The 27,083-nt window shown below is 28.0% G+C and overlaps 3 protein-coding genes across 4 annotated transcripts; all 3 read right to left on the bottom strand.

Annotated features, from left to right (window-relative positions):
- Window positions 1–1,144: 1,144 nt before the first annotated feature.
- Window positions 1,145–5,982, bottom strand: LOC137826884 (uncharacterized). 2 transcript variants are annotated; one of them, XM_068633042.1, is made up of 5 exons: window positions 5,864–5,982; window positions 5,638–5,753; window positions 2,019–2,096; window positions 1,706–1,785; window positions 1,145–1,611 (listed from the first exon to the last, which is right to left on the bottom strand). In XM_068633042.1, the coding sequence occupies exons 3-5, from the start codon at window positions 2,088–2,090 to the stop codon at window positions 1,350–1,352; spliced, it is 414 nt and encodes a 137-aa protein (XP_068489143.1). In that variant the 5' UTR covers window positions 2,091–2,096; window positions 5,638–5,753; window positions 5,864–5,982; the 3' UTR covers window positions 1,145–1,349. The 2 variants fall into 2 exon arrangements, with proteins under 2 accessions (XP_068489143.1, XP_068489144.1); XM_068633043.1 differs by having other exon boundaries at window positions 5,859–5,978.
- Window positions 5,983–8,733: 2,751 nt separating this feature from the next.
- LOC137823601 (uncharacterized) lies at window positions 8,734–9,144 on the bottom strand. Its single transcript, XM_068628806.1, has one exon. The coding sequence runs from the start codon at window positions 9,142–9,144 to the stop codon at window positions 8,734–8,736; it is 411 nt and encodes a 136-aa protein (XP_068484907.1).
- A 4,418-nt stretch (window positions 9,145–13,562) lies between these two features.
- Window positions 13,563–13,961, bottom strand: LOC137823599 (uncharacterized). Its single transcript, XM_068628802.1, has one exon. The coding sequence runs from the start codon at window positions 13,959–13,961 to the stop codon at window positions 13,563–13,565; it is 399 nt and encodes a 132-aa protein (XP_068484903.1).
- Between the last annotated feature and the right edge of the window lie 13,122 nt (window positions 13,962–27,083).

The following is a 27,083-nucleotide window of genomic DNA, read 5'->3' as shown; positions in this document are numbered from 1 at the left end:
GACCATTTGAAGTATACAAAACCAAGTTCACAATTAAATGTAACTTTTTTTTCTTTAAAATAATTCAACTCATATATTCCTCATTTGAAATGAAGCATGAAGTGGAAATAAGATGTTGATGAGATGTCATACAATGACACCACAAAAGTTATATTCGTTTTTGTTGAAAATGTAAAAAAAGGCTTTTGTAGTAAATATGTGTTGCTTCATTTTAGTTGATGTTCACACTAATAATTGAGAAACATATTGTTAAGAAAGAAAAAATGCAATAATGTTATGTTAAGGGTGATAGTATGAATGTGACCAATGAGAAAAAATAACTATTTAGAAAGTTGTCAATGAAGAGAGACACTTCATATAGCCTGTGAAAAAACAAAGACAAATGCTTCCTACACCCAATCATTTTTAATCTGTACCCAACATATTTTTTTTAATTTTAGAAACTTTATTCTGAAAATAAAAATTCGGAATTGAAAATAATATATTCCAGAAAAATAAATCCGGAAGTGGTTATTGAGTTTTGGAAATAAAAATCCGGAATCAAAAATTAAAATTCTATTTCGGACAAAAAAATCCAAAATTGAAAATAATACATTCCAAAAAAAAAATCCTGAAAAAAGATTATTGTGTTTTGGAAATGAAAATCCGAAAACAAAAATGAAAAACCCATTCCAGATAAAAAAATCCGTAATATAAAATTTCGTTCCAAAAAAAAAATCCAAAACACATATTTTGGAATTTTATTTTAAGGACATTTTCGTCTTTTCCGTGGAATCTGGTGCAGGAAGCAATTGCCAAACAAATAATCAAGACCAAGATAGTGCATATATGGAGTAGAGATATTGTATAAGCTTCTAATGAGAATATTAGAAACGATGATAAAGATAAGGATTTTGTTGAAGTAGAAGTACAGAAAAAATACAATGTCAATATCATATATGAATATATAGAGAGAAACTAGCTAAACATAAATTTATGTATCATCCTTTAAAAAGACTGTTTGTAGAGAAAACGTTCATTAACAAATGTGTCAATAATTAGCTAAGTCACTATAGCTTTGTATATATGCTAATATTTTCCCATTTACTATAGTGGTCATCATACTTAGAGAGATCTGCACCAAGTAAAAACATTGTGGACAAAATAAACTGGGCATACACTAATCTGTGTCCCCAGACAAAATACACCAATTCTTCATTAAAATTAGTATCAATTACACGTAAAAGTATATGTGCTCAAATGTTAAAATGTCAATCAAGAAAAATATATATTAAACCAAAATTCCAAAAGGCAAATGCAAAATGTGATACTTTACAGCCTTGGAGCAAAAAAGAAGTGATCAGTAAATGTCACTTCTGCTTCTTATTTGGCAATATAGACGAGGGCAAAGGCAGTTTTGGCTTCCTCTTAGCAAACGCATTAGTTCTGCTATCTAACTCCTCGCTCTCTTCATCGTCATCTAAATTATCTCTCGCAGTTGTGGCAGATTCCTTAGCAATATTTGCTGCTTTTCTTTTTTCACCACTCAATTTGGCATACAAATTCTTTTCCACAGGGTCATCGGAAGGTACAAATTTTGATTGGCGTTGAACTCTTGCACCTAGACCAAGCCTATAAAGTTATGATAGTATAACATCAGCAATATCTATCATGACAAACAAACAAACAAGTGCATCATAACACAAGCGATAGATTTGCTACTGACCCGGAAGGTCTACGCTCTAAATCCGCATCTGTTCTATGATCATCTGCATCTTTGCTCATATTATTTACCCATAACTCGGCCTGTCAATCAGAATGGTTGACGTTTAAGTACATGTACAAGTAGTAAATTAACTATATTTTGATATAAGAAGTTCCAATCTTTAAGCAAGCTACTTTACTAACTAGTCACACACGTTTAATAAAATGTTGCTGTTAGTGTAAGGTAATCATCTGCGTGAATGAATATTAATACTCCATGAAACGATTTGACGACCACAAATTACATATGGCAAGAGGGATAACAAATTGCTTACCAATTTCAATGCTTTGTCCAACTTAAAAATTTGGGGAACGCCACTTTTCTTGGATGTTTCTGTGACACTCATTGCAACCTGAAAAATTGAAAAGAACGAATTAATAAACACTCATACTACTATATTTTAAATATTTGAAAACATGATATTTAAAAAAAATAAAATTGCTTACATATATATGATATATGATATATGATATATGATATATGATATATGATATATGATATATAATATGTAATATATAATAGTGTAATCTATAATATATTATATATAATATGTAATCTATAATCTATAATAAGTAATATATAATTTATAATATGTAATATGTAATCTATAATCTATAATCTATAATATGTAATATATAATATATAATAGATAGATAATAATATGTAATATCTAATATATAATATATAATAGATAATAATATCTAATATCTAATATATTATATATGATATGTAATATATCATATATATAATATTTTATATATATATATATATATATATATTTTACTCTCACATGTAGGAGGTTTTCAGGATTTGAAGTTGTGAACTACGTATCACAAGACACTCATGCACGGAGAAAAGGCTTATTTTAAACAATTTTTAAAAAGTAAAAGCTATTTCATAATTTTAGTTTGGATGAAATATTTGACACAGCCACTTAACGGTTACTATCATGAAGTTTTCTTTATTCATTAGTAATAAAATCTAACTAAACATACTTCTAGTGCTTTAGCTTCACAAAAATATCACTGCAGAAACATTCTGCAAGTTGTAAAATGACACATTAAGAATATCTATCTCAAGATTATAGAGTGATGTACTTGCATAGAGGCAAGATTAGACATGGTAGAGAGAAATTGAGGGATGGACAAAGAGCACAAAGAAGAACAGAGGGCCGAAGTGTGTGAAAAGGAACTCAGAATCACATCACAAACTGCAAGAAGCCAAAATGAAAGATCAAAGATCTCTTGTAAAACTTGATGCATATATCTGAGAATGGAATTAATGGGAGAAGTTCTTCTCCAGACAGATCAGTAAACGAAATACCCAAAAATAAGGTTGAAGATGAAGAATAACTAGACCAAAGGGAAGACCAGCCTCAATAAACCATAGTTTGGTGAGGAGGATGCTTTCAGATGGGCAACAGAGTAGAGAGGCACTTCAACCTCAAGGGAGTCTGGGTTAGGGAAAGCCTTCAGCTGGTTTCCACAGTGGAGGTCATTCACTACTACTCAATGTTGATAAAATTTAAGTGGGTGGTGATTATGAGGTTTCACCCTTGATGGTGTGAAACCAATATGAAATCTAGTTGGGAACAAACTACTTTTATTAAGAAAATCAAAGAACAGTTTGAATAGCTTGTGGGTCCATCCATTGAGGTGTTATGATCAAGAATGTCTCAAAGGAATTTTCTTGAATGGATTGAGGAAGGGAGTGAATTTGAATTAGAGCTGCACCCAACGTTACACACACAAGAGGATCAAGTTCACTCGAGGACATGAAATGCAGTACCAAGTTGTTGACTCACAAAAATATTCAACATGTCTTTAGTGAAGCTGCACCCTCATCTTCCTCTGATCTCACACAGCCAGGCTCACTATAGTCCAGTCTTCCCAAACTCCTCCAGCTCAAATGAGCCCCCTCCATGTCCTTCCTTTGGCTGACACGAGTTTCTTCATTGAATCATTTATGTGATCAAGGTTTCAACAACTATAACAGTGTGACCTGCAGAGGATTCTTTCTGATTATACTCCATCTTCTCATGGCTACCTCACTGGCTGTACCCATCCCCACAACCAAAGGGCAATAGTCCCATCTGGAATCACTCTCTCACTTATAACCACCATTCATCTGAGGATCAACATGGATCCATATAAATTGTATGACTTCTCAACAACATCAATTCATATCCCATTTTAACACTTCAATGAGAATCTTACTCAAAACCTAAGCTGCATAAGTACCTACGTGCTTCATATGCAACTTCAACGAAATTTGTGCCTATTAGGTTAACTGAGAGAGAGTATCATGTAACTTACTCAAGTGAAGGCGTCTGCCAACTGGGTTTTTTCTCAAATAATATTAAAACTTTCTTGCAATATGGTCCACGCTCTAAATGAACAACATCTTCACAAACACCACCTTAGGCACCGCCTAGTATGAAGTGCAACACATTTTTAAAAATGGAAATCACACTTATATTATCAAACGCTAATGCTTACAAACTTGTGGCCAACAGAATTGTGGTCCCTCAAACAGCGTGTAATTACGAGATCAAGCACTGAAGCTGAATATCGCAGCTTAGCTTAATCTTTGCGGAAATTCTTTGGATTTTAGCTCTTTTGAAATAATTATCTATTTCTTTCTCCACTCCTATCATGCTTTGTGACAATCAAAGTGTTGTTGCTATAGCACACAACCCTGTTTTTAACACTAGAACGAAGCATATAGAGACTGATATTTTTGTCTTCGTGATCCAGTGTTATCCAAACAACTTAAAGTTTATCTTATTCCTAGCTCGGATCAGTGGGTGGGTGTTCTTACCACCAAGCCTCTTTCTTCTAATCGTTTTGAACTTCTTAGGCACAAACTTAATGTGCAGAATTTAGTCTATAAAAATCCATCACCTTGAGTATGAGGGGTATTAGAGATGTACATGTAAAACATTCAGTTATTCAACTGGATGTTAGTTTTTCAGTTTTCTGTTAAGCTTTCTATTATGTTTGTGTAACCTCTTTAGAGCCTATATATGCTCAGCCTGTGTATTATTTCTAATTAAGTGAAATAATATTCAGTTCTCCTTTTGTTAAGTTTTTCTCTTTTTTTTTCTTCATATCAAAATTCTGATAAAGCTATATTGTTCTTTATTCCTTTCCTGTTTCAATTTTACTTTTAAAAAACATCATTTTGCTTTTATAATTCCAATGAGTGTTTAGATGTTGACTGGTTATAGGGGCTACATACACATTTTCCCTGGGTTTGATGTGCACCATGTGGAAACTCAACCAATAAAAATCACAATAATTTAACCGAAACAGGACAACAAAATTTATGGTAAGCAGTGCTAGAGAGGTATTCTAGAGTTTTCAAGGGCCTAGCATTCGAAATTGTTGCATGGACTGAAGATGTTCTTTGTATAGATAAATCAATGAGTAATCGGGAGGTTTTGAAACTACAGAGATGTTCTTTACAACTGCATCCTAACAATGTTGTCTTCCATCCAACGATCTTTCTGTAAACTACATATTTAGGTTTAAGACTGAAGTGAGTACTTACATAATTACATTCTCAAACCTGTCTCTCGTTTAGTAAATTATATATATATATATATATATATAAACGTAATTAGAGTAAGTTTTTCCATAAAGACACCTTATCTCACTAGAGGAGATGGATTGCATAATTGGGCTTGGTTAAAAACCAATTTCTCAAGAACTAATCATCATGAAATTGCTTTTATTAATTTCTTCTAGAGTCTTTAAACCAATTTCTTAACGTTCCCCCACCGCCACACACATTTACAGCAACACAGGAAGCGGAAGACCGTGATGAAGAAGCAATAGAACCATAACAATAGACAATTAGATAAAGTAAAATGTCTCAATGAAACTTCCTACCAGACACAATTAAAGCTCAAGCAAGATCTCTACGTTCAAGAGCAGCAATTTATCTTGCAGACTGTTCTTCCAATAAATGTGAAATCAGCTAGTTTCTTTTTAGTAGCAGCAAACACCTGCATGGCAAGAACAAATCAATATAGAGAAGCAACATTTGGGATGTACAAAGGAAACACATAAGGATTCGCGAGGAAACAAGCAGAGAGCGGCGCAACGCGAACCTAACCTAGAAGAGGACTCGCAGCTCACGGCGGAGTTGCGACTGGCCGTCAGCACAAGGCGGAAGAAGGTTGGGGATTTTTGGAAATAGAAGTTGCTATAGCGATGAAAGTTGGAAGTGGGTACCCAATGAAAAAGATGAAGAAAATGATAAAAGTGTAATTTCACTTGTTTTATGAAAGTGTAGAAAGAAGACATGGAGGTGTAAAAAGAGTGATTTGTTTTTCGTAGTCCCATTGATTTGAGTGATGAAGAAATATTTCAATTAAAGGATTTGTAAAATTCATTCATTTAATTTTTACACTTTTATTGTAAATATATTAAAAGATTAGTAATGAAATTTGTGAGTTAGATAAAGTTGAGTAATAAAACATGAAATTAAACATAAAAGAAATACAAACAAATAAATTCAATATTAACACTAAATATATATTTTTTTACAATAAAATAAAAAATTCATTAAAGAGTTAAGAATGTTTTGAGGTTGTTTTGTAGATGCATAATGTCACTAATTTTTTTGGCAAAAGTCATCAACATCATTTATATTCATTTGTTTCTTATGATTTACTGTCGCCAACAATAGAAGAGTGAGAGATTTGGTTGTTTGCTTCAAGGTGAGAGTGGGTCAGTGAGACCAAATTGAGACAAAAGTCACGTAGACATGACTGGATATTTACATGTGGATTAAGTTTAGATTATGTGGATTAAGTTTTTTTTAAATCAATATTGTAACACTCTAAAAATACATCTAACTATTATAATAAAGGTTCTACATATTTTTATACAAGCTTAGATTTTTTTCAAAACATTCTTAATACATGATTAGGACTTATAGAAATATAAATATTTATAATATAAAGTTCAAAAGAACATTCTAAAGCTTTATGAGACCTCCAACACCTATATGATTATCTGCTCGTGTACATATAGTACAGTCATCGCGAATCCAACAGAAATAATCAAGGTAAGTTCAATACAACCCAAGTCGTGCATCACATATGTCACGGTGTGCATGAACTCCCTCACCAACTTCTCACCACCTGATATCTTAGATCTTAGTCTATGTGACTTAGATCATTAGTGAAGCTCAAAGATATCTGTTACCACATAAACATCAATACTTAATAAACAAACAAGCATCAGTCCATACATTATTCCAAATGCATGAATTCAATTCCATACCATTTTCATCATACAATATCATTCAAAATGTGATCCATAATATTTAAAATCTTATTTAACATAAAAAAAAATAATACAATACTAAACCTTCAAAATTTAATATTTTTATAAGTTTATATAATATATAAACAAACAACACAATGTATAAACACACAACATCCCTGCAAGAGAAATTGAATATTGGGACCATGTTCCCTTCACATCTAGATCTTCTAGTCTAAGTGTTATTAAAAATTAAATTTAGCTTCTCTTACCTTAATCGTTTGCTTTCCAAGCAACTTCTACAATTTTATTCCCTACGGTCTGGATAAGCTTCAAAATTTATATAGTAGAATAAGTTGAGATGATTAATCTTCTCAACTAACTCCGATGACTAAATTCTAAAGAAAAACAGAGAACAAATGATCTTTAAAGCAAAAATAAACTTACTCTGTTTGAAAATATGATCAAGTAGAAATGTTCTTTAACTTGCCATCTACAACGTGATTCGATCAGATTTTAAAATAGATGAAGATTGAGAGAGAAAATTAAGAGAGAAGGAAAAGATTTAGAGAGATAAGGAAGAAAGAAAAAGAAAGGTGTGTGGGGGTTATGTTGGTTTAAAAAAAAAGTGTTACAAATATCAATTAGATTTATTTATGAACAATGTAACTTAGAGTTAGTTATGATCTTCTAGCTAACATTATGATTACTTTTCGTTTGAGCTTAATAATTTTTTTTTATTGATGTTAATAGTAGTTATTGTTTTATTTATATGAATAAGATTATTTTGCTGTAGATATTGTTATTTAAAAATTTATATAATTAAAGTTTTCCCAACCAGTGTTAAAGAGACTACTTTTTTACGAATGTGATGAAAAAAATTATTGACGTCTCGCATGATTTTTTTAATGATTATAAGGATTATTTTTTTTTATCAACGACACTAATGTTAGTTTTGTAAATAATCTACTGGGATTTTTTTTATGATGTTTGGAAAAAAAATTGACGGACATAAATTAGGATCTTTTTGTTAATGTCAGTCACGGAAAATTTTAAAATTGACAAAAGAAATCGACAAAAAAAATCCCAAGCAATGTGAACCTAACTAACTGTGATATATATAAACATTAATTGAAACACAATATCGATACATGAAAATCTTTTTTAATATTTATTAGAAAAATCATGATGAATTTTAATAAAAAATATAATATTAATTAAGATCGACTAAAACATATCATCAGTTGATCTTTTTAGTTATTGACAACGATTTAAAATTTAAATAACTTTTTTTACATTTTGTTATAATTAAAATATTATTTAAATAAAAAAATAAAATTTGAATGAAGATATAGAAACACATAGTAATAACCTTAGCTAAAGGATTCAAAAAAAAAATATTGGTATTCACAATAAGAAATGACACTTTTTAATTATAACTTTATTTTGAATTCTTCAATGAAAAAAACTACTTGCATTTTTATGCTGAAATACTAGTTTATATATTTATCTCTCTTTCAATTCATCAGAACCTTTTTTAAGTATAAAACTGTGATGGAATATTAACTTTCAAAACAAATAATACTTCAAATACTCTAAAGAACTTTAAAAACAATGAGGAATTAAGAAGAAATAGATAAGAATGTTAAGGAAACAACAATCACTCAAAAAATAACTTTTTATTGAGATGAAACATGAGAATAATGTATATAACTAATCATCAATCCAGTCATAGCAAACATAATTAGCAGGTTCAGCTTTTCCTATGTACCTACAATATTGCTTTTCTTTGATCTCCCAAATGGCACTTTCACAACCAGCCTGCCTAGTTGTTCTACACAGATCAAGGGAGTGATGAACATTATTCCACCGAAAGAAACACATGAATGGTGAATGTCCTATTGGTGGAGCACCACCATTGTAAGTCCACTCAAATGAACCACCATTCGGGAGAATGTGTTCCTTATTATCAATATGGAAACATAAAACACTCAGCATCAATTTACCACCCAACATGTTTTTTACCCCAACAATGGATCCTTCTGTGGGCATAGCATTGCTTGCAAACCACACAAATGCCATAAGCACCCATGCCATGGAAAAGTTTCTGCTGAATGGAGACATTGTTGCTGCACCTTTCTCAACCTTTTTTCTTTAGAGATTAATCTCTCAAGATAAAGAATTCAAGAATGCATATTTGTGAGAGGTTTTTATACTTATAATATAGTAATGTGGTGTTAATGTAATAGACCTTCCTCATTTTCAGAAAAAATAAAAATGCCAGTTTGAAATTTTTGAAAACAACAAATTCAACCTTTGAAAGTAAAGAAAAAAATTAATGTCATTCATTATATTTGTAGCTCTCCTTCGTTAACTATTTAATAAAAAGAGTAATTTTTTGTGTGTGTTAAGTAAGGACTCATCTTTCACCTTTCACCACAATGAAACGTAAAAAAACTTTAAAAAATAAAATAATATATATATATATATATATATAACACTTAATCTGTATAATATAATAAAGGTTAAATGATCTTCTTATCTGTATTATGATAGGTAACTAATTTTTTTTATTAAACTTTAAATTATTCAAGTGCTTATATATAAAAATATTGGAATAAACTTTTTTATATCATTCATGTAATTGTAGTATAAAAATAATTAAAATAATTTTTTTATATATATAAAATTGATTCAATTTAAATTTCTACTTTCTCAATCTATTTTATCAATTGATTCTATAAATATTTATCCAATACTTTTTGATGGATCCATTTATTTATAAGTTATTCAAATAAGATAATAATAAATTATTAACATTACCAAACACACTTTAATTGTTATAAAAATAAAACAAAATTATGTGATGAAAAATATATCTTTCATATATGATTATTAATAATAATAACATCCAAAATATTTAAAAAAATAATTAAGAAATATTTTCTGTAAACAAAATTGAATTTCGAGACACAAGAGTGTACTATTTAATTTTTTAAAAAAATATTTTTTTCTTCCTTTCTCATCTTTTGACTACCAAAATTATTTTCAACTTTTTCTTCTCTCATCTTTGACTGGCATTAAAAAATTCCTTTCATATTTATTAAGGAGGTGTTTGATAAAAATAAATTCAGATAATTAAGAGTTCTAAACTTGACTAAAGACTAATTTTTATTTAGTTACTTTGCACTGAAAATTAAACTAGTGTTTACCACTAGACAAAAATTTATAATTGATAACATAACAACCAAAGTCCAAAGTTTACTTTAGTCCACTTAACATTCACTATGGAATAATTGATTTCATATCAAACAAAGTTTTCTCAAATCCAAATTTACACACTTTATGTCATTCCACCATACTAACTCATGTTTGAATTATTGTATCGGATTTATCTTTCTCAAGCAATATTTTCCTCCAGAATCCTTTACTTTTATTACAAATCATCATTTTTATTTTATAAGTAAAGCTTCATTAAAATTTTGTACTTCTCGACTGACTCATGCTGGTGGAACAAAAATAATAAAGAACAAAGATAAGTGCAGAAGAATATTGAAAATAGACGAGACAAATAAAGGAAAACAAATTCATAAAAAAAACAATTCATTGGTGTCCTAAAATTATAATAGTCATAATATTTATTTAAATTATAACCGATATCATTACAGAAAAATCATTAAATAAAAACTAATTGTAGATACTAAAATAATTAGTTACTATACTAACTATATTAGAGATTATTTTATAAACTAAAAAATTATTAGTATCTAAATTAGTTTTTATTAATAATAAAAAATTACAAAGTAGTTTCTAAATTGGTATCTAACCATTAGTTACCCAAATTTTTTTTATCAGCAAGAAAAAATAAATAAATATGATCTGCTTCAAGGATGGACCAACCCTTATACGTAACATAGTGAAGGGCATACCACTCAATCTACCTAAGCACACTTCAAAAGAGTGTCAACAACTACCTACCAAACAAACAACCCCAATCAAGCCGTCAAAATAGTAAAACTTGAACACCAACTACTTAAAGCCCCCTCGAACACAAGCACCCCTCAACAACACAAGGAAGACCGCCCAACCGGCCTAAACCAGTCACAAGCTTTTAACCGAAAACATACATATCAGGGGTTCAAGGCACCAATCAGAGAAGGAGAAGCATGCCGAAGGAACTTTAGAAGATACCCAAGTCCAAACCTTTAATCAAGTCGATGAGAAAATTTCAAAATGGTCAACCACTCCACCTTTAAAGATACAATAGTTTTTATGCCTCCAAATCTCACTTACCATCGCAATCCAAATACTTTCCAAGATAAGATTAACCGACGTAAGCGCATCGAATAACTTAAAATGTATAAAATGCAAACCAGGATCAAGATGGTCTACTGAACTCACTCATAACCAAGCGAAACAAAGATTCCACACAAGCCAGGATACTCTGCAGCCAACAAAATGATGACTTGTTGTCTCCTTAGACACCCCCACAAAGACAATAAAGGTTAACAATGATTTAATATTTAAATAACTCTTTTATATTTTTTTATAATTGAAATATTATTTAAATAAAAAATAAAAAATTGTAACCCCGTAAAAAAATAAAGAACAAGGAACCATAACCCCATTCACTCTTTCATCATTTTTCTCTCCCTTCTCTCTCCCCCTCCTTTCTCTTTTCAATTTCTTTCTCTTAACTCTTCTATTTCAATATCTGATCATGCCATGTTGTAGCTGTGGAGTTATGGTACATTTCTACCCGATCAGATTTTCAAATAGAGTAAGTTCATTTTTACCCTAAAGATCTCTTATTCTCTATTTTTCTCTATGATTTAGTCATCAATCTTGATGTGGACAATTGAGAAATGTGTTCATCTCAACTTGTTTTACCATATACTAAAATTTTGTAATATTTGGATAACTTACTATAGGTTCCTAAATTTTGGAGTAATTCTCTAGTTTGAGGTAGAATTTCTATCAGTGGAATTTCAGGTAAGGGAAACTAACTTTAACTTTCAATAGTACCCTAGGCTAGAAGATCTGAATGTGGAGGGGACATGATCCCAAGTTTCAATTTCTTTTGCAGGGATGTTAGTTGATAAAATTGTTTGATTTTATATTGTGTGAACATGTATAAATATTATATTTTGATAGTCTAAAAGTTAAATATTGTTTTTGATGTTGGAAAAGTTCTTGAATGGTATGAATTTTTAAATGTTATGTGATTGAATGATATGTATTATATATGAATGATGAAAATTGTATGAAATTGGTGTCATACATTTGGGATAATGTGTGAGTTATTGTTTGATGGCATTAAGTATGAAAAACATATGTTTAACGGAGATCCTCTAGCTTCATTGATGATCTAAGTCATATAGAATAAAATATCAAGTGGTGAGAAGTTGAGAGAGAATTCATACACATCGGGTCCCACTGTAGACACTCGGTATTGGATGTTTGAACTTACCGTGATCTTTTCTCTTGGATTCACTAGTAATCTTTGGATCAAATGTTAATCTCTGGTAGGGGCATACTTAATGAGTTTTCTAGAAGAAGAAGTGGGATTGAAATGAAATCCAATGATTGTGATTGAAAATAGATGCATGTATGGTTTATATGAATGATGAAATTGATATTGAAATTTTATACGACAACATTTAAATAAATGTTTATAAATGATTACTTTGATTGGTTCTTTTTGCATGAATTAAATATATTATGAAATTTCTTTTCATTAGCTTATCCTTGTTTGTGTTGTGAGCTGCGATGATTGTACCTCATATACCAACCGATGATCATACAGGTGTCGGAGAGTGCGAGGGCTTTAAGATATAGTTTTGAACCTTATATTGTTAATTGTGTTTTTATAAGTCATAAACTTGTAATAGAAATATTTTGAAGAAAAAAAAAACTTGAAGTATGTATAGAAATTGGTAAAATTTGTATTGTAATAGTTAGATGTATTTTCTGAAGTGTTACAAAAATTGATAAATTTTAATTCTGAAGTGTTACAAAAATTGATAAATTTTAATGAAGATATGGAAAAAATAGTAATAACCTTAATTAAAGGATTCAAAATATAAAAAAATATTGGTATTAACAATAAGAATATATTAAGAAACAACATATAAGTGATTTAATGATACTTTTTAATTATAACTTTTTTTTAATCTTCAATGGAAAAAATAACTAATTGCATTTTTATGCTGAAATCCTGGTTAGCATTTGCATAATCATAAATGGAGATATAATCTTTAAATGAATGAGTTTAAACATATATTCTTGATCAATATAGTCTTACATAATTCCGACATTGAGGTTCGTGACTGTTTACATATTTATCTCTCTTTTAATCCACATAACCTTTTTTAAAAATAACTTTTTTAAAAATAAAACTGTGACGGAATACTAATTTTCAAAACGAATAATAATTACGAAAAACTTTGAAAGAAATGAGAAATATGTAAGAATGTTGAGCAAACAAGAATCACTCTAAAGTCATTTTTTATTGAGATGAAACATGATAATAATGTATATAACTAATCATCCCAGTTATAGCAAAAATAATTAATAGGTCCACCTCTGTACCTACAAAATTGCTTTTCTTTGATTTCCCAAATGGCATTTTCACACCCAGTATACTTGCTTGGTGAACACAGATCAAGGGAGTGATGAACATTATTCCACCGAAAGAAACACATGAATGGTGATTGTCCTATTGGTGGAGCACCACCATTGTACTTCCACTCAAATGAACCACCATTCGGGAGAATGTGTTGCTTATCAATATGGGGACACAAAACGTTCAGCATCAATTTACCACCCAACATGTTTTTTACCCCAACAGTGGATCCATTTGTGGGCATAGCATTGTTTGCAAACCACACAAATGCCATAAGCACCCATGCCATGGAAAAGTTTCTACAGAATGGAGACATTGTTGCTGCACCTTTCTCAACCTTTTTTCTTTAGAGATGAATCTCTCAAGATAAAGAATTCCAGAATGCACATTTGTGAGAGGTTTTTTATATTTATAATATAGTAATATGGTGTGGAGGAGTTTCATAGGTTTTTTTTTTGTTCTGCAAAAGAATAAATTTTTTTAATTGATTCTTTTCTAATATTTCGTTGACTTTTGAGATTAAAAAAATATAATAATATGGTGTTAACGTAATAAACCTTCCTCATTTTCAGAAAAAATAAAAATGTCAATCAGAATATTTAATAAAACAACTCATTCAAGTTTTAAAACTAAAGAAAAATATTAATGTCATTCATTCATTGATATTTGTAGCTCTCCTTTGATATTTAAGAGTAACGTTTTTTATTGTGTTAGGTAAGGTCTCATCTTTGATATTGAAAACAACTCATTCAACTTTTAAAACTAAAGAAAAAAATTAATATCATTCATTCATTGATATTTGTACCTCTCCTTTGATATTTAAGAGTAACGTTTTTTATTGTGTTAGGTAAGTCTTTGACCACAATGAAACGGTCACAAAACAAACAAATATATATATATATATATATTATAACTTTATTAACCAATTTTAAAAATAAAAAATAATTAAATTATAAACTAGAAACTATTTTAAAAACTAAAAAAAAAATATTATTTCTAAATTAATTTTTATTATTATTAAATCATTTTTAAATTATATCTAATTAACATCTAAATTTTCTTTAATTATTAGGTTGTTACATGATACTTATAAATTTACTTTCACACTCTCGAGATATTCAATTTCATATTAAGGATATGATTAAATTTATATATATATATATATATTAATATAAATTATCAACATTCTTTATCAGTTGAGTAAAAGTGCGTAAGACTTTTTCAAGTAATGAGTTGGCAATGTGAGGATCACAACGGTCCAAGTGTACCACATGTATTGCTTCATGCATCAAAAAATTTAATATGTAATTTTTATTATGTTACATCAACATTAAGAACCTATACTCAATTTTAATTCAATAAAAAAATATATTATATATAGTAAACTTATTATTTTAATGAACAAAATATTTTTTTAATTCTTAAAATTGGGTTAATTAAAGTTGATTATAACATCTTGATAAATATCGTTAAGATGATAAACTCAAAATTTAGTGGCATCTAAGATTATTATCTTAAAATAACTCCTTTAAACAATAATAAAATGTTTTTATTGATTAAAAAATGTTATCATTATTTCATTGATTATTTTAAAAAACTGTTCGTAATATTGGGATTTAAAAAACTCCTAAAAATAATGGAATTTATAAAACCATTACAAAAAATTAATCTTTTAAAAATTACTCAAAATCGTCAATAGTCTATTGACAACGCTCGTTCTTTCCAAAAAAATAAATAAAAAAACACATTTAATAGGGATTAAACTCCAAATATTATATATAATGTAGCATCGGACGTTCTTTCCGTTGATTAAGTCAAACACGTTCTCTCTGGAATATTTTCTAGATTTCAGAAAATCACCACGTACGACCCAGAGATCACTAAGCATGTCTCTCGCCATCAGTTGCTTGGCCCACATGGCCAAGGCCCAAGTCAACCTACTAGAGGGACTTCTGAAAGGGGGAAAATGTACGTTTTTCTAATATTATCATCGTTGACTTAGCGTCGGAGTGCAATCGCAATCGCAGGTATCCCACCGGCCGACCGAGGCACGCGAAGAGGAAAGGATACTTGAAGAATAGGACAACCAAGAGTGAAATAAACATCGTGTATCGACGTGGATCAACATTACTCAGCCTCCAATATCCATACAGGTACAATTGGCGCCCACCGTGGGGTCCGAGAGGCTCCTTTGCCCCTCAACTAGGGGATCCACTCCCCTTTGACCTCGACTGGGGCTTGTTCCCGTATGCCAATACAGTCACACATCGCTCAGGAATCGAGGCCAATAGCAGTTTATATACTCCCTCCTCCCTTCAAGGCGCCTTTTCAGGACAAAACTGTGACGGAGCACCAACCTCCAAAGCGGATAATACCTCGAATGCGGTGATTGATCATAGCGATGTTGCCCAACGACTTGAGGTCGGAACATATAATATTTATTAAAAATAATTTTTTTATAGTGAATATAAAATTCTGCACACTTCTTAAGGAATATTTTCAAAGAATTATGAGAAATTCTTATTAAGAATACATTTTTTTTATATAAAATCTTGTTATTTTGAAATACTAGTTTGTAACAGAGGTATATTCATTGGATGTGGTTTAAAATTAATGTATGTACATGAATAATATAAATAACTTCTAAACGGTCGTGTAGTATAAAATGATTAAATTTCATCATTAATCTATATAATAACTAAAAGAACGTTGAAAATTATTAAATATTAATAAGGATAAATATTACAACAATTTTAATTATGTTAATTTTGTCACAACTTCATTAATATTAATATTTAAGACAATTGAGTACAATTTAATAATAATTATGTGTGTTTATTACAAGAAACATTATTATTAATATGGAAGGAATCATTAAAAAATTAAATTTACAAAATAAAAAACACACATCAAAAGAAAAAAATTAATTGTATATATTAATATTATTTTTACTTAATAAATACACTTGATAATTCTTAAAGGTTGAACAATCTCAAACATTAATTAATAAAATAAAAAAAATTATATTAAAGTTATAGCTTTTTTCCTTATAAACAAAAATGAAATAGGACAATACTATTTATCTTTCAATACCGTTATTTACAAAACCATATATAACAATTCAAATATAATTTTTGAGTTAATATTTTTATTTTTCAGTTTTAAATATTTTATAATAAAAAATATAAAACTGCTCAACTTTTACAAATATTGGGTGTTACCCGTTCAGTTTTAAAAAGACGTTATAAAAATAGCAAAGAAATTTAAATTAGCAATTCATTTGTTTGGTTGGAATGATTTATTATTTAAGAGTAATTCAGGGGATTGATTTGAAATGACTTATGATATTCTCATTACTTAGTTTAAGTGATTTGAAAAAACTTATGATGTTTTGTGGAGAAAAAAAGAGAAAAAAATGTGAGACAAAGAGAAAATGATCGATTTGTGAGGATTGTTGGATAAATTATTAATTTACTTATATTAAATATTTAGTTTTTAAATACTTTTCTTTATTTAGATTTTCTTTATAGAATATTATTAGAAATTAATAAATAATACTTTTAGAAAATAATTTATTTATATTTTCTTAATTACTTTTTTGCAATAAAAACATTTATATTTTAAATATACCATAACGACAATTTTAATATTAAATTAAAAATAACATACTCTTCTAGTATAACCAAATGAGTTTAAGATTTATAATTTATAATTTGGAGTTTAAAGTTTATCTAATATATATTATATGCGTTTGATCTTTCATCGTAAAGGAATACTTATCCATTAGCATACAAAATGTTGTTTACTATATATTATGTATTCGATTTTAATGATAAAGAGAGAATTTATTAATCTATTATATAAGTCAACTTTAAATATAATTTAATATTATAAAATTAATTTATAAAGTAAAATTTGCATCCATCTATCTATACCTATATATAATATATAAATAGGATTTTCTATTATAATCGTTTTTTTTTTACTTTCTTTCGATTCTACCTTTATTTAATATATTTTATTTTATTAATACTGAAGTATTTTGTTATTTCATATGAATTATTGAAAAAATAAAATTATTTTTTAAATTAATATTAATGTACAGTTTTTATATTATTTTTCACTTTTTTTTTTCTTAATTCCTTATTTTAAGTAAGGAAGAAAGAGAACATATTCTCACACATTTTCACATTACAACTCACATATCAAATAAAATAATATTTATTTTTAATTATTTTCTACATTTTAATTTTTTGTTTTTCAATTTTAACTCATTTAAATTTATTTTTGAATGTATATTAAATTTCTATTATCTTGAAAATTGACTAAAAGAAGAAAATGCGAACCTTTGTTAATTCAATAAAACAAAACATTGTATTAAAATTCACATATTTTCATTCCCTATTTTCTTCAAATCACTCTCTATACATCAATCCTCCACTATTCACACCTTCTCATACCTGTAACCAAAATCAAAATTCTAAACATATTCTTTCACCAGAACAACAACCAGTCTTTATTGAAATGACATAAAAAGGGATTAAATATGCAGATACAGCACTGAGATCACAACCCTAACACGAACAATTGAAGAAGAAAAAGAATACAAATCAAACACGCCAGTTGTAGCAAGTAAAAGTTCCATTAAACCTGCATGCTGCATTTTGTTTGACAAACCATAAGCAGGGGTTGCAATCGGCGTCACGATATTCGTCGTACATGCGAAAGACGTGAGGCTTTTCATCACCACTCCACTCTAAGGTACACTTGAAATCGTAGATATCATCATAATTTTCCCAGGTAACGTGATCTTGAGGGGTAACAAGATATCCTCCTAGATACTCACCAAAACTGCAAGTAATGGCTAAGTCTTGTGCAGGTGTCAGAGTATTTGTAACCCAAACAACTCTCTTAGTTCCCACACTGTTCTTCACACATGAGAACACCAATGTCACCACCAACACTAACCAAACACTTCTACCAAGTAAAGACATTCTACCTTCTCTCACCCCTTTTTTTTCACTATCAATCTTTACATATATATGTATATATGAGTGTATAATAAACTTCTGGACAAAAACACCATTGAATTTCTTTAGTTTCAAAAAATTGAATGTAGGGGTATAAGGGTAATTTACTATTTCAATTTCTCTTTAAAAACTTGCTCTTCGCTCATCTTTTGTCTTTCTCTCTCATCTTTTATTACAATTAAATTTTTAAAATTTCTCTCTTCTCTCGTCTTTGGATAGCATCAAATTCTTAAACTCAATCTTAACTGGAATTAAATTTTCAAACTCTCATTTCCAATTTCATTAATACTAGAATATGTTCATGGAAAATAATTCAATGGTGTATTAATATTTATTTTAATTTTTCTAGTGATATTTTTACAAGTTTTTACTTTAATATAATGTAAATATGTATTTCTAAACTGAAATTAATTTTTTAATTTAATTTCTTGAGTGTTATTTTTTATTTCTTGTCAACCTATTTCAGTAAAGATATTTATAAAACACATATTTTAATCTTATAAACCAATATGTGACATCTATCTACACTCCAAATGCTTTAAGATAATTCCTATTTTAAGAATATTGATATGGAATTCTCTACTTATTTTTTCTTAAATCTTATTGCGCTGTACCATTTTAAAATATTTCTTACCATTCTTATTTTAATCCAAGAATTTTATAAAATTTATATTTTAAGAACTTTTATTTCATTAGTTGTAGATAACATGTTTTTAAGATAGAAAAAACATTATTTTATCATTCTGATTTGTATATAAAATTTAAAGTGATAATTTTCCAAAGTGATATATATATATATATATATATATATATATATATATATATATATATATATATATATTTGGGCTCTCAAATTTGAATCTTTTTAGTTACACATTTATTCTCTCCAATAATTGACATTATTTATGGGTAATGTTAGTGGATAGACTACTTGTATTTTGAAGGAGTTTTTTTTTTGTAAGGATTCACACTTGAGGGTGAGATTGCGAGAAATTAAGTATAAATTTGGGAGTTTTGTTGGAGATTCCACATCGACTAGAGATGAGAACATTTCATTATATATAAATGGGTGCAAACCTCAATCTCATAAGCCGGTTTTATGGAGTTGAGTTAGACTTAAAGTTTATTTTGTAATATGGTATAAAGTCATTTTGATCTTATCCTAAATTGGGTAAATCGTATATGAGAGGTACACGTTAATTTTGAAGAAGTTATTACATGTTGATTTTCAAACATATATTCTTTATATATATATTTTTGTATAATTTTTTAAATCAAATTTTTAAAAGAATTCATTTCTAAAAATATTATTTTAATCAGTATAAAAAAATTAAATTAGTTTAAATCGTAACCTTCAAATACTATAAAAAAATGAATTAAATTTATAGATTAAACAAATCGGTGTTTGAAATGAAAAAAAAAACTTCAAAATTCTATAGTACATATATAATCTATAAGGATTATACCAGATAAACTTATTGTAATGTTATAATTATTATTATTCTTATTATGATATTATTAATATTAATAATAAGGTTAATATTAATTAATAATGTTAATAATCTTAAACTCTAATAGTGAATAATATTAATAAGAATATTAATAATATTAATAACAGTATTAATAGTATTAATAACAAATAACAATAAGAATAGTAATAATAAAAATATTAATAATAATATTAGTATTAATAATGATAATGTTACTAATAATATTAATTAAATTATTAAATTAATATTATAATTTTAATATATATTAATTTGAAATAAAATTTTAATATTACTACTATCATAAATTATTATTAATAATAAAAAAATATTAATATTATTATAATTATTTTCAATAATAATATTATTATCATAACTATTATTATTATTATTATTATTATTATTATTATCTTTAATTATTATCAAGGTATAAATATTAAAAAAAGTTGTTCATATAGTTAGTTAATTTGTCTGTAAAATTAGAATACCGGCAAATATCCGTCAATAAATCCATAATTTCTTGTAACTTCTTGTAATGCTACTAAGTAATTTATATTAATTTTTAATCTAATAAAAATGTTAAAAAAAAATAAAATTATTTAGACTTAATTATTATATATAATAAAATTATTATTTTAATGAAAAAATATTTTTTTATCCTGAAAATTGGGTTACTCGAAGTTGCTTATAACATCCTAATTAATATTCTTAAGGAACTAAAATTTTCTTTTGACTGAGTGTATACACATAAGATCGTTATCCTAAAAGAACTACTCCAAACAATCCATAGTAGTTCCTACACATTTCTCATGGAAGATTTTCGAAGAAACTATTGTAAGAAATCCTTTTGCTTGTTCTTTTGTGACCAACATTTGCTTGTTCTTTTGAAGGACCAACAAATGAGTCAACGTGATTTATATCCATTAAATGTATATATTTAATACTTCCATACAACAATAAATATTCATATCCATAGCAAATAAATAACATAAAAAAACATTTATATTAATTAAACGCATACCTTCAAAATACAACATTTCTTTAATTGATTTGGTTCAATTAAAAAAACATAGAGAGGAATATGTCAACCGATGTCCTTAGTGTGTTTTTAAGACATTGATTCAAATTCTAAAGTTTTGATTAGAATCCATAAGGAAATATCACAATAAAATTGACTACGCACATTTTTTATAAAACCTTTTATACATATACATGAATAATATAAATAATTTTTAAACGGTCGTTTAGTAAAAGGATTAACTTCATCGTTACTCTATATAATAACTAAGAAGACGTTGAAAATGATTAAATATTTTTAAAAAGTTTATACATATATTAGTTAAATAATATAATTTGAGAATATTATCAATACATTTTTATTATGTCTTTGTTATAACTCTATTATATTAATAATAACACATTATTCATTACTTTACTTCAATATATTTGAAGACCGTTATTGACAAAACCTTACATAACAATTTAAATACACCTAAAGATAAGTTTTACATTCCACTAAAAATAACTTACCAATCTCCAATAAAATCAACAAAATACCTTAATACACTTTTTACTTAAATCAATTATCTCATCATTATTAAGCCGTCTTATTTTTTATTTTCTTTCTTTTCAAATTATCTCATACAAAAATATATAAATTACCTATGTTTCACTTAATATAAGGTTGTTGATTTTTTTTTATTTTTTAAATAAATTTATTCTATAACAGATAATAGACGAAACACTATAAATCTATGACAGTTTTTTATGATGATTTTTAATCACCCATTATAATAAATATTACAGTGACATATTTGTAATTTTGAAATGATTTATTATGTATGTGGTAGATTGAACCGACATAATAACTAGTTATCATGATAGGTCATATTTTAATTGTCATAAAAATTGTGTATTATGTGTATCAAATTTGTGATAGATTAAAATAAATCCTAAATTTCTGACGTTCTTTATCTAAAGGGTTTGTGTGTTGAAAGGTTTGCACAAAGGAACAAAAATTGAGTGTAAGAGCGAGTGGGAAGGTGAAACGATTCAACTATCAGAAGGGGTTTTTGTTCATAACTCCAACGACAGTTTTGAGTATCTTTTCGTTCATCAATCAATTGCATATCAAATTTGACGGCTTTTGAAGCCTTGCTGAGAGAGAGTCCATTGAATTTGTCATTAAATACGACACTAACGGATGCACCAGACAGGTGGTGTCACCGATCCTGACAATGCCAGCGTCCAAGAAACCCATCGTGGTGGTGGTGATGACAAATTTCATAATATATTTAATATAAAATTTCATTAAAAAAAATATCACCTACAAACCAATTTTACAAATAATCCTCCAACTTTTCACCCTCCAAGATACACACAGAAGTAAAACTACACAATAGATTTAAACACAATTTTTACCACAATTTTCTTATACCAGAACAATAAGCAGTCTTTATTGAAATGGTATAAAAGGGATTAAACATGGAGATAAAACACTGAGATCTCATCCCTTATTACATGAACAATGAAACAAAAATGAATAAATATTAAGAAGGCCATCTGTAGCAAGAAAAGGTTCCATTATACCTGCATGGTCCTCCTTCTTTTATAATCCATTTGCAGGGGTTGCAATCGCCATCACGATAATCATCGTACATACGAAAGTGACGGGTTTGAGAATTCCACTGGAAAATACATTCTAAATCATCCAGATCATCAAAATTGTCCCATTGAAGGTGATCTCCAGGGGGAATAATATATAACCTATACTCACCAATAGTGCAAGAAAGGGCTACGTCTTCTTCAGGTATCAAAGTATTTCCAACCCAAATAACTCTTTTAATTCCCATGCCATTCTTCGCACATGTTAACAACACTATAAACACCAAAATTAACCAAACACTTCTACCAAGAAAACACATTCTGTCACTCTTTTTTCCCCACTGTGAAATCTTTATATATATACATGTATGGACGAAAAAACCATTGAATATATTGAGTTTTAAAAAATTTGAATGTAGGGGTATAATAGTAAATGTATTATTAAATATAAAATAAAACCTTTCTTCCCCTCATTTTTCATTTTTTTTTCTCTCATTATTACAATTAAAATTTTAAAATATCTCTCTTCAGTTATCTTTAAATAGCATTAAATTCTTAATCTCAATCTTTTATAATTTCTTCTCTGGAATTAAATTTTCGAACTCTCATTTCCAATTTCATTAATACTACGAAAATATTCACATTCAATGATGTATTAATATTTATCTGAATTCAACTTATCATATATTTTAAGATATTTTTTTATAATTTTTACTTTGATGTAAGAGTCCTAAAAGATTATTTACTTTTAACACGAAAAAAAATCATTTTTATTGCTATTTTTTTAAATCTTGAGTTTTTTTTTTTACGTCTTAGCAACAGATTTCAATATAGATGTTTCATAATACTGATGCCAACCATAAATTACAATTACACTCAAAATCTTTAAGGTTGTCTCTATTTTACGAACACTGATATGATTTTTTTTTTTTTAAATTTTATTGCGCTGGTTTTAAAACTTTCTTACAATTTTTATTTTAATGCAAGAAATTATAAAACTTACATTTTAATAATTTTTATTTAATTATTAGTCAAAAAAATATTATTAAGATAGAAAAATATTTATTTTTATGATTTTGAATTTTATATAAAATTCAAAAGTGGAGTGGACTAGGTTGGACACCTGTTGCAAAACTTGTTGAAAACATTGAGGCAATTTCTTCCTGCACCATATCCTACATCCTATATTTTTTTAATTTTCAAAATTATCCTTATTCTGGAATAGAAAATATCATTAAAAAAAATACATTATGGATGAAGAAATCCAGAATACAAAATTAAAAATATATACCGGATAACACTTTCTGGAATTCAAAAATGTGTTCCGGATATCCAAATCCAAAATATTCTGGATAATAGGTTCTTGAAATAGTTTTTATTTACACCCTTTTTCATTTTAAGGTTATTTTCGTCATTTTGGAGGGACAAGTTGGGTGCATGTTGAAATTGATATGGTGTAAGAAGAAATTACCAAACCTTGATCCATTTCGCCAAAGAGCGGGTCGGCAAGTCGACCCATTAATTTTTTTTTTTTTCAATTTTTGTATTTTGTTATATATATATATAATATATATAATAAAAAACATTTAATTACATTAATATGTTTTAATTGATTAATTAATGTCTCTAATTAAACAAATTAAAATTATTATTATCTTTACCCATTAAATTACTTCATTATAATAAATAATTGAAACTTAATTAATAAATATTAATTTTTTTATTGTTAATAAATAAATTAAATATAGAATGAATTTTATTTTCAATAAAACTTTATGTTCCTTACTAAACAAACATTAATGTCTAGACTATGGCAAAAATTTGCATACCCATCAAAAACCATATTACATGGATCAAAAAGCTTGCATGAAATTATACTCAAATGATTATACATTGTCTAGTTTCATACTTATAATTAAAATTTAGATTCTACTAAATGTGTTCAACATGATCCTACTTAGTCAAAATAACCTAGTATGCTAAGTGAATATTTACCATCAAAATTATTTTTTATAGAAGAATATCTAAATGAGTTAAGGGTAGACATATGAGATTTACAAAAATGACATATTGCTTATAGAAATATGGCAATTTGTCCTTGCAAGTGAAATGATGATTGTGACATTGGTATGAATAGACACAATTAAATCATATAGGAATAAAGAGATAGGTAATGGTAGATGTTTCACATAGGGGTGACAATGCAGGCTGATCCGTCCCGCGTTTGACTCGCCCCACGTAAAAAATACAAACTCATTTTACTGGCTCACCCCACTTAAGAGGTAGTCTGCGAGCATGCGAGACAACCTCTTAAAGAAAATATATTTTTTTTAAAAATTAAAATTTCATTAATTATAAAAAACCTATTTCTGTAGTTGAAAAATTAAAATTTCATACTTGTTTCAATTCATTTAATTAAAATAAAATTATAAAGAAATTCAAATATGAGGGTGGTTAGAAGGCTTGATTAAAAATAATTAAAATTTTGTTTTGCATCTATTTTCCCTTTATATGTATGTAAATGTATCAGGGTATCTTGTCAAAATATTGCAACAAAATATTTTAATGAAGATGACTAATGTTTTAACGAGTATCTTATTGAATTTTTTTTTATATTATTTTTTATTTACAAATTTAATATATGACTTTATTTAAAACTAAATCTACTGTCACCCTTAATATTAATTTCTTTTGATGATTAAATAAAACATTTTTTTAGTGTATTAAATTCAATTTTTTTAAAAATAAAATAAGATAAAGGTGACACTGCAATAAGATGAAATGTATGATTTTCTATTTTGTAGAAAAAAATATAATAATAATTTTTTAATTTAGGCGGGCCAATGGGCTAACCCATCCTACCCCGTTGTTGGCCCACGCACTATAGGTTATGCGGGGTAGATCTAAGCAGGTTAGCATACTAGATTAGTGAGTTTGTCCCGCATAACCCATCCCACATTTTCATCCCTGCCCTCACTTGATTCTTGACCATCTTTATGACCAACAACTTTCAAAGCAATGCTTCTCACATGCTTCTCTTCATGTTCTTGGTCATTCAACTGATTCATCTCAAGTTCATGTTCCCTTAGCTTACCAAATAAGGAGGTTGTGGTCAAGGTTGTCAAATCCTTGGATTCAAAAATTGCAATGACTTTAGGTTGCCAAGATCTGTCCAAGCATTTGAGAATGTTGATGTTTAGTTCCTCCCTTTCAAAGATCTTGCCAAGGCTGATGAGGTGGTTCACAATGTGGGTGAATCTCTTTTGCACATCCGAGATGGTTTCCCCCTTAAGCATTCTGAACATTTCATATTCTTGAATTAGAGCATGCTTCCTTGCTCTTTTTACATCAATGGTGCGTTTATGGATAACCTCTAGGATGTCCCACATCTCCTTTGTTGAAGCACATTGTGAGACCCTGAAAAACTCATCAGAATTTAGAGCAAATGTGATGATGATTTTAGCAATACAATCAAATTGAGCTCTTTTGCTTTCACTCTCAATCCATTGGTGTTGAAGATGGTTGCTGCCCCTTCAAGATTGTGTTTGATGAAGACTTATATGTGCTTTTCATGTGTATTTTGCTTTGCTTTAAGTGTGTCTTAGGTAGTGCTTAGAGGTTGTTTAAGAGTGGGCTTTTTGCTGAGTAACTCACCTCATAACCACTGGCCATGTGATAAGAACAAGCATAAGATTTCTTAAACTGTTTTTCACATGTTTTACAAAAAACACGTTTACTGCATAAAAATAAATCTGTTCTTTTCTAAATAAACAGATTCATTTTTAAACTGATGCCTTGGCTAAGTCTTCTGAAAATTAGATTTTGTGCATCAAGTATTTTGACTAAGTCTTCTATCTTTCAAAACGACTGAGTTTTAAATAGTTAAGATGTTTCTGTTTTCGTTTTGAAAAATAAATCTGTTCATCTGTAAATGAATTGATTCTTTTTGTCTCTGGTGCCATGTCCAGCTTAAACGTTTTTTCAGTTTTATCTCTGCACCAGAATGGTTGACTAAGTCTCCTCTCTTAACAGATTCTCTAACTGCTTTTGAAAATAAATCTGTTCATTTTATAACAGCTTTAACTGTTTTTTAAAATTCTGTTATAAGTTGGTTTTCTATAAAATGAAAACTTGTTTATGAGTTTAAACATCGTTCATACATTTGTAAAACAAGTTTTACAGCAGAGAATTAAGAGTTTACAAAGAATTAGCATTTGTTCTTCAAAGATTTCGAAAATCATAAAGTGCTTGTTCTTGGTTTGGTTCCAAAAGCTTGGTGTGAGGTGCTGCTACTGTTCTAGCAATCTTGCCTACTGG

Source organism: Phaseolus vulgaris, chromosome 8 (assembly GCF_000499845.2).
Source record: "Phaseolus vulgaris cultivar G19833 chromosome 8, P. vulgaris v2.0, whole genome shotgun sequence".
NCBI classification, from domain to species: Eukaryota; Viridiplantae; Streptophyta; class Magnoliopsida; order Fabales; family Fabaceae; genus Phaseolus; species Phaseolus vulgaris.
The sequence above is the reverse complement of the archived record's forward strand: the minus strand, read 5'-3'. Positions and strand labels throughout refer to the sequence as shown.